General features: G+C 39.3%; 1 protein-coding gene across 1 annotated transcript in view; it reads left to right on the forward strand.

The window, feature by feature from the left end:
• The first annotated feature begins 5665 nt into the window (after positions 1 to 5665).
• Positions 5666 to 15864, forward strand: part of LOC150081187 (serine/threonine-protein kinase 40-like) — a 156994-nt gene continuing 146795 nt past the window's right edge. Inside the window, exon 1 of the mRNA XM_090378949.1 lies at positions 5666 to 5785. Coding sequence (XP_090235075.1) covers positions 5671 to 5785 — 115 coding nt within the window. The 5' untranslated portion in view covers positions 5666 to 5670. The remainder of the gene's footprint in view (positions 5786 to 15864) is intronic.

Consider the following 15864-nt stretch of genomic DNA (forward strand, 5'->3'; position numbering starts at 1 on the left):
ATGTGAAACAAACTGTTTTATGCTAAGTTCCCATTTGAACAGAAATAGGCTCCCATCAGTGTTCAAGTTTTCAAAAGGATAAGTGTGTCACAAACATTTTTTCTTAGAATAATCAATACAGATCTCAACTTGTACATAAAATCACATTTTTTGTGATCCTTGTTACAACTGAAATGTAGTATTCTGAGTAAACAGAAGAATCTATCCCTTGTTGTAAATGTAGAGAATGCTAGGGATTTCAAAAGCCAATCCTTGACTAGTATTCTTTTAGTGACAGTTTGCTATCATGCACCGTAATCATTAATATAGTATTAAAATGATAAATTTCAGAAACAAATGTTTCTTTCCATTGTCCTGATGTGTGTGAAATTTCGGTTACATTGGCATAATTTTTTTTCTCTTCTCTACATACTTTTGCAAGTTCTGTAAGTATTTTTCAAATTGTTAAGAAATGCTGCTTTCTTCAGTGACTGTCATCAAAGTGATATACACTGAGTGATCACTGAATATTGACCACTCCTATGAAAACTGAATATGACCCATTGACCACGTGAGGTACAAGAATGCGGGGTTAATCGACCTGCCTAGCATAGATAAGGTGTCAGTGTTTCAGTAGGTAGTAAAATTCCTAGCGTGATGGGTAAAAGGAAGAATTTATTAGACTTTGATAAAGGACAGATTGTGGGTGCTCGACAAGCTGGTGCTTTGATTTCCCAAACGGCTGATCTGATGGGGTGTTCGAGAGCTGCCGTAGTTAAAGTGTACCAGGACTGGCGTCAAAATGGTCACAATGACCCGATGGCAAAACTGCAAAGGTCAGCGAAAGGTTGATCTTAGAGGTGAGCACAAGTCCTATGACTCAAACAGGCACAGCACTGTTGAAGAGTTGACCACCCGATACAACATGGACCAACCCGGAAAAATATCTGGCATGGCCATGCATCGCACGTATGGTCTATACCAGCAGGCAACCCCTATGGCATCTTCTCCTAACCAAGGTTCATTGGCATAAAAGACTCACCTGGTGCAAAGAGCATACAAGTTGGATGTTAGAAGACTGGAAGAAGGTGTGCTGGTCGGATGAGTTATGTTATTTACTCCACATCATGGATGGTCATGTATGGATTTGGTATCAACAACATGAGGCTCTTGATCCATCATGCATAGTATCAAAAGTGCAGGCCGATGAAGGCAGTTGTATGGTGTGTGACACGTTTCACTGGCAGGAACTTGGACCTCTGGTGCATGTAGAACAACATATCAGTGGTCTCTGCTATTGTCAACTGCTTGCTGACTGTGTACACCGCTTTGTTACACTTTTTCTCGAATGGCGTTGGTGTCTTCCAAGATGACAATGCGCCGAGGCATCAGGCACTTATGCAGGAATGGTTTGAGGAACACAGTTCTGGCTTCCAGCATATCGATTGGCTTCTGAACTCCCCTGATATCAATCCCATAGGACACTATGGAAAGGCATATCAGGTGTCTGGATACACCAATCACCTCCATACCTGCATTGCTGACCACATTACACACAGCTTGGTTGGCCAAAACTCCCAAACACTTACAACATCTTGTTGAATCAATGCCATGTCGGATAGCTGCTGTACTGAGGGCAAAAGGAGAACCTACGAAATATTAGCTAGGTGATCATAATTCAGTGATCACTCGGTATATTTCAGGAATGAATTCTATGTCATTTCATTTTAGCTTATATCCAGCCAGTACTTAATTGTAGGTTGTATTTCTCTCTCAGAATCAAAAACCTACCTCAATATATTGGAGTTCCTCATTGCTAATAACCACAGTTTCATCAGATAAACCATTTTCAGAACCTTTGACATCAGATTTACAGCTTTAATATACTTCTGATGCTGTCACACAGTAAAACATTTTTGCAGAAATAAAACTACAACTTGCTTGATGTGCCATCAGCAGTTTTTTATACAATGTCACACCGCAGTAGCTGTTCAGACAGATCTTCACAGTTTATAAACAAAAAATTCTGTTTCCACTATTTGTAATTGATAATTTTTTGAAAGCCAAGAGATTACAGATGTAAAATTTTATTAGCTTGACTGTACGTGATCACAGAACATAACCCATTGAATATATGGCCCATGTATAGTCAAGTGCAGACTACTATTGATTAATACAAAGACTGACTGTATTTCAGATTTAACAGACACCTGGGAGTCATTACGCTACAAGTAAACACATGGGTTGTGTTAGGGGAGCTAAGAATAGAAACAGGTGCATGTATACTTGCGTGTACACCAGTGCTAGGAGTTTGGTAAATACATTTGATGAATTTGAGGTATTGCTCTAAACATCAAAGGCAGGTATTGTTGGGATATCAGAGATGTGGTGTCACACAGATATAAGGAATGCAAAACTGGAATGTGGAGAGTACAATGTGTACAGAAAGGATAAACAGGATAGGAAGGGAGGAGGGGTTATGCTATTAGTTAAGAAACAAATAAAATCCAAGGAAGTGAAGCCAGTTGACATCGCTGGACAGGGCAGTGTTGAGTCAGTTTGGTGTGACATAAGCATTGGGAGATCAAAATTGAGAGTAGGAGTGTGCTATAGGCCTAATGACTCTGATTAGTATAATAAGAAACTGTACAGGGAAATAGAGTGGGCAAGTAAATCAGAGAGTCTTATAATGAGGGATTTTAATTTCCCAGATATTGACTGGAATTTGTGGGTTGGTCACTCACACACTAGCAAGGCTTTTGTGGATTTATTGGATGATTGTTTTCTACATCAGCATGTTCGGGAGGCAAATACAGGGAGTAATACTCTTGATGTGATTATCAGTAGTGATACTTCATACATTAAGAATCTGCAGATAAAGGAACCACTAGGTGTGATCACAGTGTGTTGAAGTGGAATTTACTCAGGTAAATACCATCAGGGGTAAAGGGAAGGGTTTTTGCTTTCGTAAAGGTGACTACGATGGTCTGAGACAGTATTTAAATTCTATACAGTGGGACCAGCTGATGATGTTACCAACAGCAAATTCAAAATGGGAAGCATTCAAAGAATTTATCTTGGAAGCTACTAGGCTTTACATACCAACTAAGAAATATTGTTCAAGGTTTAATCCTAAATGGATGTCAGATGAACTAATGAGACATATGGCAGATAACAAAAATGCATGGGATACATATAAATTAACATGTGACACAAAAGCCTATGATAGATATAACCTGGTCTGTAACCAAGTTACAAAGAAGGTTAGGCAGGCAAAGACAGATTATGAGAAATCCTTGGCAAAGGATGCAAAGAAAACTCTAGAAGGAATGGAATGAATCAGATTGGTCCACTGGATGTTGATGGTTCAACTTGATGATCCTGCTCAGGTGGCTAACAAACTAAACGAGTATTTTTCATCTACATTCTCACATGAGGAGTTATTTAGGAAGGGGAATGCCAGAGGTGAAGTAAACTCTGGCAATGATCTAGATGATTTTGTAATAACTGAGAAGAAAGTGCAGAAGAAATTTTTGTTGAGGATAAACATAAAGGCACCCGGAGTGGATGGGATCTATCCAGTTATATTAAAGGAGGCAGCAAAAGAAGTAAGCAAACCCTTAGGCATAATTATGAGAGCTTCTTTGGACTCAGGGGAGGTACCCATAGACTGGAGATGTGCAAATGTGACCCCAATTCACAAAGGAGGATCAAAGGCTGACACAAGTAATTATAGACCTGTGAGTTTAACTTCTGTTCCAGGAAAATTAATGGAGGCACTGGTTAAAGCAGCACTGCAGGATCATCTAGACAAGACTTCAGTTATAGCTCGGACACACCATGGTTTTGCTAAGGGAAAGCCGTGCCTGACCAATTTGGTTGGATACTATGATGCAGTCACAAAAGAACTGGATGCAGGGAATAACTTTGATATTATAAATTTGGATCTTAGAAATGCTTTTGATACTGTTGCACATGGAAGACTACTGCACAAATTGGAGCAGTGTGGCATTGGAGCCAAATTGCTGCTATGGATAAAGGGATGGTTGAGGGGGAGAAGACAGAGTGGTAATCAATTGACACTGCTCATCATGGACTAATGTTATTAGTGGAGTCCCTCATGGTTCAGTGTTGGATCCATTGTTGTTTTCTGTATTTATAAATGATATCGATGATGATATATCAAGCTTAATGTCCTAGTTTGCAGATGATACAAAGGTTGGCATTGTTGTTAAGGACACTACTGACAGTATGCTGCTGCAACAGGATCTGGAAAGGTTGAGCAGATGGGCTGAGAGGTGGCAAATGAAGTTTAACATTGACAAATGTAAAGTACTACATATGGAAACAGTAATCCCAGAGTAATGTATCAACTCTTTGGTACTACACTGACAGTGGTGGAGAATGAAAAGGACCTGGGGGTAATTGTGCAGGCAAATATGAAGTTTTCTGAGCAGTGCAGATGGGCTGCAAGAGTAGCTCATGGTGTCTTGTCAATGATATACAGGAATTTTTCTAGCAGGGATAAGGAGGTGATTATTCCCTTGTATAAGGCAATGGTCAGGCCACACCTTGAGTACTGTCTGGAGGCCTCATTTCAAGAAGGGTGTAGAGCTTCTGGAACGGGTACAGAGAAGGGCAACAAGATTGGTGAATGGAACAAAGGGGTGCTCTTACGAAGAAAGGCTTAAGTTTTGCAAATTACAGTGTCTGGAGACTAGGCACCAGCGAGGTGATCTGATAGAGGTGTATAAAGCCTTGAATGGTTTGAGCATGCTCAGTGCTGATGGGATTCTTCCTCTTGCTCAGAATAATCACCTGAGAGGGCATAAATACAAATTGAGGAAAGACAGATGTAGGATAGATGTGTGGAAATTTGCCTTTAGCTAGCGGGTAGTTGTGTGGGAATGTTGGTGGAACAGACATCCATCTCTTGTTGTGGAAGTTGATAGCCTAAATAAATTTAAGGCTCAGCTGGACAGGTATTTCAAACGAACGGAGGGGTGACATGGGAGTGGTGTTTTTTTTTTTTTTTTTTTTCTTGGCTGATGCTGCATGAGCTTGCTTTCTTGCATCATATGCCTCTACTAATGCTAATGCTGACTATAATCAAGTGTATCACATAAAGGGTTAAAATCATCATTCCCACACTTCAGCAATATTACATATATGCTGAGCTCTAAGCAGATCCCATGCCAAAATACTGTAATCAAAATATTAAAAATAATGATATTTTGCTAGTCCGTCTTTTAGCAATTACTAAACATTTAAATTTGAGATGCAGTTGTTTGTATGTGGAAATCCTTTACATCAGTATGTTGGTACGTCTTTAACCTTGTGTTAAATTTCACACGAAATTATGTATAATATGTTGAGAGTGTGAGAGCTATTTTAGTCCCATTCAGTAGAGAAAAATGTAGCAAAAAATGAGCAAACAAATGGTTTTTGAATGCAAAATTGTTGAAAAAATGCATAGAGATCAAAGTGAGCTCTATGCAGCAGAATAACATAAGGTGACAGTGTCAAAACATATTAACATAAGGTGACAGTGTCAAAATGCAAGCTACTCATTACTTTTTCTTAATTTGTGAATGATAACATTTATATGCTAGTATACTAGTACACAGTGTTGGTCTAATAATTTATTTTCTTTCTAGTATTTGGATTTATAAAATATCCTGAATGAAGACTATGAAAAGGTCCTTGTCAGAAAAGAATGTGGAACGGAAAGAAAAAAAAATTCATCCATGTGAAGGTACTTCAGTTGATTTTAAAGTTATCAAAAGAGCAGGACCTTATCTTTTAGGTAAAGTATTTTTCCAAGGTAATTTTTTGTAACAAGCATTGTTAGACTACAACCAGGGTGTGTCTGCCAAGAGCAACAATAAATGATGTCACTAACAGATTGTCAGATTTTAAAGGGGATAAAGAGGGCATTATTATTCATGTGGAGACTAATGATATTCAGCACACACAAAGTCATGATTTGTTCAGAAAAATAAAGGACCATGTTAAAAAAATGCTGCAAGTTATGTCAATGTTTATGTGCATGCAGTTCTGCCCAGGCACGATAGGAATGACTGAAAGCCTTGTGGATTAACTAAAGACTTGAGACTTTGCAAAACTTTGAAGGGGAAATTTTTTTTTAAAAATTATTTGAATTACTTAACAAGTACAGGTCACTGTTGAAAAAAAGCCGTGAATTAGGGTTGAATTTGAAAGTGTGTGCAATTCTGTCCAGACACGATAGGAGTGAGTATATGATGACAGCCCTGTCGATCAATTCGGCCCTGGAAAGATTGTGCAAGGCTCAATGGGTAGAATTTTTTTCAGCCTGGTCTGTACTTGTTAACAGGAGAGACTGCTTCTACAGGGATGGGATACACTTAAATAGAAAGGGTGCAAGAATGTTTGCTGATGCTGTCGAGGCAGTGTTAGGTGGGTCGGAAAACTGCTAGATTGGGGGGATACAAGGACTAATAGATTAACAGTAGCCACTGGCAGAGGTGAAAGTGATTCTTGCACTGCTTCTATTGGAATGAGCAGTAGCCTGGAAAATAAGATGCAGGAAATTTCAGAGACTGCTGGGAATCATTGGGGTACAAGTAAACACATCGGTTGTGTTAGGGTAGCTAAGAAAAAGAACAGGTGCATGTATACTTGCGTGTACACCAATTCTAGGAGTTTAGTAAATAAATTTCATGAATTTGAGGTATTTCTCAAAACATCAAAGGCACATATTGTTGGGATTTCAGAGACGTGGTGTCACACAGATATAAGGAATGCAGAACTGGAATTTGGGGAGTACAATGTCTACAGAAAGGATAGGAAGGGAGGAGGGGTTATGCTATTAGTTAAGAAATACATAAAATCCAAGGAAGTGAAGCCATTCGACATCGCTGCACACCGGCGCATCCGTAGCCAGGTGGAAAGGAGCAACAGTACGTAGCACACGCTTCTTGATTAGACCGGGGTTCGAGCCCGTCACCACCAAATACGGAGGATGCGGAAAGGTCAGCGAATGACCACCGCATATTCCCAGAGCAATATGGCCTTAGCTGCTAATGCTTCTAAAAACCAAACAAACAAACATCGCTGCACAATGCAGGTCGAGTCAGTTTGGTGTGACATAAGCATTGGGAGATCAAATTTGAGAGTAGGAGTGTGCTATAGGCCTAATGACTCTGATGAGTATAATAAGAAACTGTACAGGGAAATAGAGTGGGCCAGTAAATCAGAGAGTCTTATAATGGGGGATTTTAATTTCCCAGATATTGACTGGAATTTGGGGGCTAGTCACTCACACACTAGCAAGGCTTTTGTGGATTTATTGGATGATTGTTTTCTACATCAGCATGTTCAGGAGGCAACTAGAGGTAGTAATACTCTTGATTTGATTATCAGTAGTGATTCTTCATGCATTAAGAATCTGCAGATAAATGAACCACTAGGTGGCAGTGATCACAGTGTGCTGAAGTGGGATTTACTCAAAGAGGTAACTACCATTAGGTGTAAAGGGAAGGGTTATTGCTTTCGTAAAGGCAACAACTATGGACCGAGACAGTATTTAAGTTCTATACAGTGAGACCAACTGATGATGTTACCAACAGCAAATGCAAAATGGGAAGCATTCAAAGAACTTATCTTGGAAGCTACTAGGCTTTACATACCAACTAAGAAATATTGTTCAAGGTTTAGGCCTAAATGGATGTCAGATGAACTAATGAGACATATGGCAGAGAAGAAAAATGCATGGGATACATACAAATTAACACATGACACAGAAGCCTATGATAGATACAAGTTGATCTGTAACCAAGTTACAAAGGAGGTTAGGCAGATGAAGGCAGATTACGAGAAATCTTTGGCAAGGGATGCAAAGAAAAACAGCAAAGAATTCTTTACTTATGTAAACTCTAGAAGGAAGGGGATGAATCAGATTGGTCCACTTGATATCGATGGGTCAACTGTTGATGATCCTGCTCAGGTAGCTAACAAACTAAATGAATATTTTGAATCGACATTCACACATGAGGAGTTATTCAGCGAGGGGAATGCCAGAGGTGTATTCAACTCTGGCAGTAAGCTAGAGAATCTTGTAATAACTGAGAGTAAAGTGGAGGAGAAATTGTTGAAGATAAATACAAGAAAGGCACCTGGGGTGGATGGGATCTATCCAGTTATATTAAAGGAGGCAGCAAAGGAAGTAAGCAAACCATTAGCCATAATTATGAGAGCTTCCTTGGACTCAGGGGAGGTACCCATGGACTGGAGATGTGCAAATGTGACCCCAATTCACAAAGGAGGATCAAAGACTGACACAAGTAATTATAGACCTGTGAGTTTAACTTCTGTTCCCGGAAAATTAATGGAAGCACTGGTTAAAGAAGCACTGCAGGATCATCTAGACAAGACTTCAATTATAGCTCGGACACAGCATGGTTTTGTTAAGGGGAAGTCTTGCCTGACCAATTTGATTGGATACTATGATGCAGTCACAAAAGAACTGGATGCAGGGAATAACTTTGATATTATATACTTGGATCTTAGAAAGGCTTTTGATACTGTTGCACATGGAAGACTGCTGCACAAATTGGAGCAGTGTGGCATTGGAGGCAAATTGCTGCTATGGATAAAGGGGTGGTTGAGTGGGAGAAGACAGAGAGTGTTAATCAATGGACACAGCTCATCGTTTACTAATGTTATTAGTGGAGTCCCTCAGGGTTCAGTATTGGGTCCATTATTGTTTTCTGTATTTATAAATGATATTGATGATGGTATATCAAGCTTAATGTTGAAGTTTGCAGACGATACAAAGGTAGGCAGGTTTGTCAAGGACACTACTGACACTATGCTGCTGCAACCGGATCTGGAAAGGTTGAGCAGATGGGCTGAGAGGTGGCAAATGAAGTTTAACATTGACAAATGTAAAGTACTACACATGGGAAACAGCAACCCCAGAGCAACGTATCAACTCTGTGGTACTACACTGACAGTGGTAGAGAATGAAAGGGACCTGGGGTTGGTTGTGCAGGCAGATATGAAGTTCTCTGAGCAGTGCAGACGGGCTGCAAGAGTAGCTCATGGTGTATTATCAATGATATATAGGAATTTTTCTAGCAGGGTTAAGAAGGTGATTATTCCCTTGTATAAGGCAATGGTCAGGCCACACCTAGAGTACTGTATACAGGCCTGCAGGCCTGATTTCAAGAAGGATGTAGAGCTGCTGGAATGAGTACAAAGAAGGACAACAAGATTAGTGAATGGAACAAAGGGGTGCTCTTACGAAGAATGGCTTAAGTTTTGCAAATTACAGTGTCTGGAGACTAGGCACCAGCGAGGTGATCTAATAGAGGTGTATAAAGCCTTGAATGGTTTGAGTATGCTCAGTGCTGATGGGATTCTTCCTCTAGCTCAGAAAAATCACCTGAGAGGGCATAAATTCAAATTGAGAAAAGACAGATGTAAGATAGACGTGTGGAAATTTGCCTTTAGCCAGCGGGTGGTTGGTTGGTGAAACAGACTTCCATCCCTTGTCATGGTATTTGATAGCCTAAATAAGTTTAAGGCTCAGCTGGACAGGTATTTCGAACGAACAGAGGGGGGAAGTGGAAGTGGTTATTTTTTATTTATTTATTTATTTTTTTTTTTTTTTGGCTGATGCTGCATAAGCTTGCTTTCTTGCATCAAATGCCTCTACTAATGCTAATGCTAATTTTTATCAGCATAGTCCACACTTTTAGATAGAAGAATTCTGTTATGCAGGCCTGATACACTTGAACCAAAGGTAGGGCAAGAGTTTTAGCTAGTATCATTGAGGATACCTTAAGGGTTCGTGGAAACTATTAGTTACGAGGGACAGAGTAATATAGAAACACATTTATCTGATGATATAGATCAAAGTAATGCTTGTTGATACATCTCAAGAATTCTTTTGTTGTCATAACAGCTGATATTGGAAGGTGTTTGGAGAAAAGTGGCATTTCAAATGCGTGGGTTGATTGATTTGATTTAGTAGTTGTTGGCGCATCGGCTTCTACGGCCATATTGCACCTCCCAAGGTTTTTGCAGTACTTTGATCCAAACCCGAGGCGGGAATGGAACCCGCGACCTTTGGGTTGCCGGGCAGGTACTTTACCCACTCGGCTAGCCCGGTCGGCTCAAATGCGTGGGAACTGATACTAGGGAAACAAACTTAAGTGACTTTAAGGGATGTGTCAGGGTAGTAAGCTATACAAGAACACTTAGTCTTAACCATATATACAGTAATAGCAGGAGCATTATTAATAAAATCAGTAAATTTGAATTCCTTGTTAGGACAGCTAATTCTATTATAATAGGGCTAACAGAAATGTGTTACCACCAAGAAATAGAAGGTGCTAGTACAGAATCTGTGTGGTGTGGAAGTAAAGGTATAATGAGAGTAGAAGTTAACTGCAGGTTAGAAGTTTGTGAGAATTATGATGAAAGCCTCTATATGCAACTGGAATGGGTAAGCAGTGTGATTTCAATTTGTTCATAATTAATTGGAACAAGTGGGAGAGAGAAATACCATGGGGAACAAATTTTTAAATCAGCTAGATCAGTAGTTCTCAAAGTGAGCAATACCACCCCCTAGGGGAAAACCACTTTAGGGGAGTGGGATTATTTAGTGGGCACTAAGAGGCAAGAGGATGGCAGGTATATTCTGGAGGAGGCGACTCCACCCCCCCTCCCCCCCAAGCTCGTTGATTGCTTATTTATGATTGACCAGGCTAGAGCCTAGGGTGAGATGCCTTCTTGCTTCGTATTTAAAGTTTTACTGCTCATAACTTTCAAAACTATTTCCTTTGGTTTGCTTTGTTTTTATTTACAATGGAAATGTTGTATTTGTTGCATATCCATCATCATATTTGGTGGAATGTGGTTTTAGTGTGGTCATTTAGCTTCTCTCCAAGCAAATAAATTGACTCCAGATTACTAAACATGGTGATTCAAGATTCCTGCTAAGTGACTTTAAACTAGACTTTGGGCAACTGGTATCACTTCATCAAGCCTATCCATTGCATTAAGTTTTGTTATCTAACTTAAGATATCTAAGAGACTTCCTAAATGACTATCAGGCTTTGAAAGCTGGTATCTTTGGATCAAGTTCATCAGTTTTGTTGCATTAATTAATTAAATAATTAAAAAATAATAAGCTTGTGCTGGAAGATTTGATGAATTAAACTAAAAAGTTATAATTGGATTTTGAATAAATATGCAATTACTTGATACTCTTTTGAATTTTATTTATTATTATCTTCCTTAGTGGGTTATGCAAACTGCTGATCTGAATAATGCTTTTTATAGAGTACTCGCGATGTGTTTACAGAACTAAGTGGTTTACAGAACCAAATTTTTCTAGACCTAATCATCTCTCACGTACCAGAAATCAAAGGACTAGCAATACAGGAATCATCAGCCAGGAGTGATAGCAGTTTAAGGCAATGGAATGGGTTTCAATTTCAGGGAAGATTTCACAACTTAAGGTGTGACATGGCCTCTATCAACTGGCAAAATAGCTCACAAATTGCAAATACATTTGAATTATCGTATGAATAACTTTAAAACTATAGCCACAGAAGCCTTGAAAGTATATGTACCGTTAAGAAAATATTGCACAAGGAGGATTCTGAAATGAATGAAAAATGAACTAATAATTTTAATACAGCAGAAAATGATGGCATGGAAAAGTTAGTGTGATAAAAAGTATTAAGCCTGTAACAGCTACAAATTGATCTTTAATAATAACTTTTTTAAGTGAAAAATAAAAATCTGGTTTATTTAAAAAATAAAAATCTAGTTTACTTAAAAAAATAAACTTTTTAACTCCACAGCCACTCATCGCTTGCTTTCAGATTGTTAATTCCCATGTGTTTAGCCAGTTTCTCAGCTGCGGTGCGTAAGTAACATTCACTCCACAAGATTGCTCCTGCACATACCATTTGTAAACAGCTTCTTCTAGATCTTTATCTTTGCTTACTTTCATGTACTTTTTGTCACTCTGTACTTTTTGAACCCATACCTTCAATATTATTCTTTAATGGAAAGCTTTGGAGCTTTCCTTTGGTCTTACGAACATCAAAAATAGTTTGCATTTTAACTCCATACTGCTCATAAACACTGGCCACCGAGGCAACACTCTCAGGCTTTTTAAGCAGCTCAAGCTTTTGACTGACACTCAAATGTACACTCTTTCTTTTAACACTTGTTTGTTATAACATTAGCATTAGTAGATGCACACGATGCAAGAAAGCAAGCTTATACAACACCGGCCAAAAAAACCTTCCCACTTCACCGATCCATTCTTTCCAAATGTTTATCTAGTTCTACCTTGAATTTATTTAAGTTACAACTTTAGCATTAGCATTAGTAGAGGCGTTTGATGCAAGAAAGCAAGCTTATGCAGCATCAGCCAAAAAAAATAAATAAATAAAATAAATAAAAAATAACCACTTTCACTTCACCCCTCTGTTCTTTCGAAATACCTGTCCAGCTGAGCCTTAAACTTATTTAGGCTATCAACTTCCACGACAAGGGATGGAAGTCTATTCCACCAAACAACCACCCGCTGGCTAAAGGCAAATTTCCTCACGTCTATCCTACATCTGTCTTTTCTCAATTTGAATTTATGCCCTCTCAGGTGATTATTCTGAGCAAAAGGAAGAATCCCATCAGCATTGAGCATGCTCAAACCATTCAAGGCTTTATACACCTCTATCAGATCACCTCGCTGGTGCCTAGTCCCGAGACACTGTAATTAGCAAAACTTAAGCCTTTCTTTGTAAGAGCACCCCTTTGTTCCATTCACTAATCTTGTTGCCCTTCTCTGTACTCGTTCCAGCATCTCTACATCCTTCTTAAATTAGGCCTCCAGACCTGTATACAGTACTCTAGGTGTGGCCTGACCATTGCCTTATACAAGGGAATAATCCCCTCTTTATCCCTACTAGAAAAGTTCCTATATATCATCGACAATACACCATGAGCTACTCTTGCAGCCTGCCTGCACTTCTCAGAAAACTTCATATCTGCCTGCACAACCACCCCCAGGTCCCTTTCATTCTCTACCACTGTCAGTGTAGTACCACAGAGTTGATACGTTGCTCTGGGGTTGCTGTTTCCCATATATAGTACTTTACATTTGTCAATGTTAAACTTCATTTGCCACCTCTCAGCCCATCTGCTCAACCTTTCCAGATCCTATTGCAGTAGCATAGTGTCAGTAGTGTTCTTGACAACCCTGCCAACCTTCGTATCGTCTGCAAACTTGGACATTAAGCTTGATATACCATCATCAATATCATTTATAAATACAGAAAACAATAATGGACCCAATACTGAACCCCGAGGGACTCCACTAATAACATTAGTCCACGATGAGCAGTGTCCATTGATTACCACTCTCTGTCTTCTCCCCCTCAACCACCCCTTTATCCATAGCAGCAATTTGCCTCCAATGCCACACTGCTCCAGTTTGTGCAGCAGTCTTCCATGTGCATCAGTATCAAAAGCCTTTCTAAGATCCAAGTATATAATATCAAAGTTATTCCCTGCATCCAGTTCTTTTGTGACTGCATCATAGTATCCAATCAAATTGGTCAGGCAAGACTTCCCCTTAACAAAACCATGCTGTGTCTGAGCTATAACTGAAGTCTTGTCTAGATGATCCTGCAGTGCTTCTTTAACCAGTGCCTCCATTAATTTTCCAGGAACAGAAGTTAAACTAACAGGTCTATAATTGCTTGTGTCAGCCTTTGATCCTCCTTTGTGAATTGGGGTCACATTTGCACATCTCCACTCCATGGGTACTTCACCTGAGTCCAAGGAAGCTCTCATAATTATGGCTAAGGGTTTGCTTACTTCCTTTGCTGCCACCTTTAATATAACTGGATAGATCCCATCCACCCCAGGTGCCTTTGTTGTATTTATCTTCAACAATTTCTCCTCCACTTTACTCTCAGTTATGTGAAGATTCTCTAGCTTACTGCCAGAGTTGAATACACCTCTGGCATTCCCCTCGCTGAATAACTCCTTATGTGTGAATGTCGATGCAAAATATTCATTCAGTTTGTTAGCTACCCGAGCAGGATCATCAACAGTTGACCCATCAATATCAAGTGGACCAATCTGATTCATCCCCTTCCTTCTAGAGTTTACATAAGTAAAGAACCCTTTGCTGTTTTTCTTTGCATCCCTTGCCAAAGATTTCTCGTAATCTGCCTTCATCTGCCTAACCTCCTTTGTAACTTGGTTACAGATCAACTTGTATCTATCATAGGCTTCTGTGTCACGTGTTAATTTGTGTGTATCCCATGCATTTTTCTTCTCTGCCATATGTCTCATTAGTTCATCTGACATCCACTTAGGCCTAAACCTTGAACAGTATTTCTTAGTTGGTATGTAAAGCCTAGTAGCTTCCAAGATAAGTTCTTTGAATGCTTCCCATTTTGAATTTGCTGTTGGTAACATCATCAGTTGGTCTCACTGTATAGAATTTAAATACTGTCTCAGTCCATCATAGTCGCCGTTACGAAAGCAATAACCCTTCCCTTTACCCCTAATGGTAGTTACCTCTTTGAGTAAATCCCACTTCAGCACACTGTGATCACTGCCACCTAGTGGTTCATTTACCTGCAGATTCTTACTTCCACAACAGATGGAATAGACTTCCACAGATGGAAGTCTATTCTAGCAATCAACTACCTGCTAAAGGCAAATTTCCACACATCTCTTCTACAACTGTCTTTTCTCGATTTGAATCTATGCCCCCCCCCCTCACATTTGTAGTCTGAGCAAGAAGAATCCCATCAGCATTGAGCCTGATCAATCCATTCAAGGCTTTATACACCATGATCAGATCGCCTCGCAGGTGCCTAGTTTCTAGACGCTGCAATTTGCAGAACTTAAGCCTTTCTTCGTAAGATCACCCCTTTGTTCCCCTCACCAGCCTTGTCCCTTCTTTGTACTCACTCTAGCAACTCTATATCCTTCCTAAAATTAGGATTCCAGACCTGTACGCAGTACTCAAGGTATGGCCTGACCATTGCCTTATACAAAGGGATGATCACCTCCTTATCACTTCTCGCAAAATTCCTGTATATCATTGACAAGACCCTGTGCACTCTGGCCACCTGTCTGCACTGCTCAGAAAACTTCATATCTATCTACTACATAATTACCCTCAAGTCTCTTTCATTCTCCACTACCCTGAGTGTAATACCATCCAGTTGGTACATTTCTCTGGGGTTACTGCTAGGGCTTACAATACTGAGATTCCGAGATCCCGGTCTTTTTTTTATTTTTTTTTTTATTCAAATCTCGGTATTGATTTTTCGGTACTAATTTAAAAAATAATTGTTTATGATTTATTCACATAAAGGTTATAAAATCGACAACAATAAATCACTAATACTGCTGAATTTGCAAATGAGGGATTGTTATACACAGTACAAATGCAACGGAAATCTGAAAATGTCATGAAACTGTAAGACATAAAATCTTACAAATATATTTCTCTTAGTGAGGATAGTCTGTGTGGAAGTAAAGCACTTAAGGAATAACAAAAATATCATTATGGAAATATTTCCATTAGTGGCAGTAGGCCTGGTAGTGCAATTAAGGAATATGGTGAACAATGGTATGGCAGGTGCGAAATTAAAAGCTTCTGAACAATAGTTTAATCCCTCTATTACACCACTACTCGAGGATACGACACTTAGTGCATTTTAGGAAAGGGTGCAGGTATGGAGCAGTTCAAAGGTATTGTAAGCAGGTGATGTAGAGGTAAAAGATGAAAGCATTTCGTTGTGGGGGAAAAATATTCTGTTTTTCCCACCAAAGGAAGAAGGTTAGTTTAAAGAA

The sequence above is a fragment of the Mastigoproctus giganteus genome, chromosome 8, assembly GCF_048544385.1.
Source record: "Mastigoproctus giganteus isolate SK-2022 chromosome 8, ASM4854438v1, whole genome shotgun sequence".
Taxonomy (NCBI): domain Eukaryota; kingdom Metazoa; phylum Arthropoda; class Arachnida; order Uropygi; family Thelyphonidae; genus Mastigoproctus; species Mastigoproctus giganteus.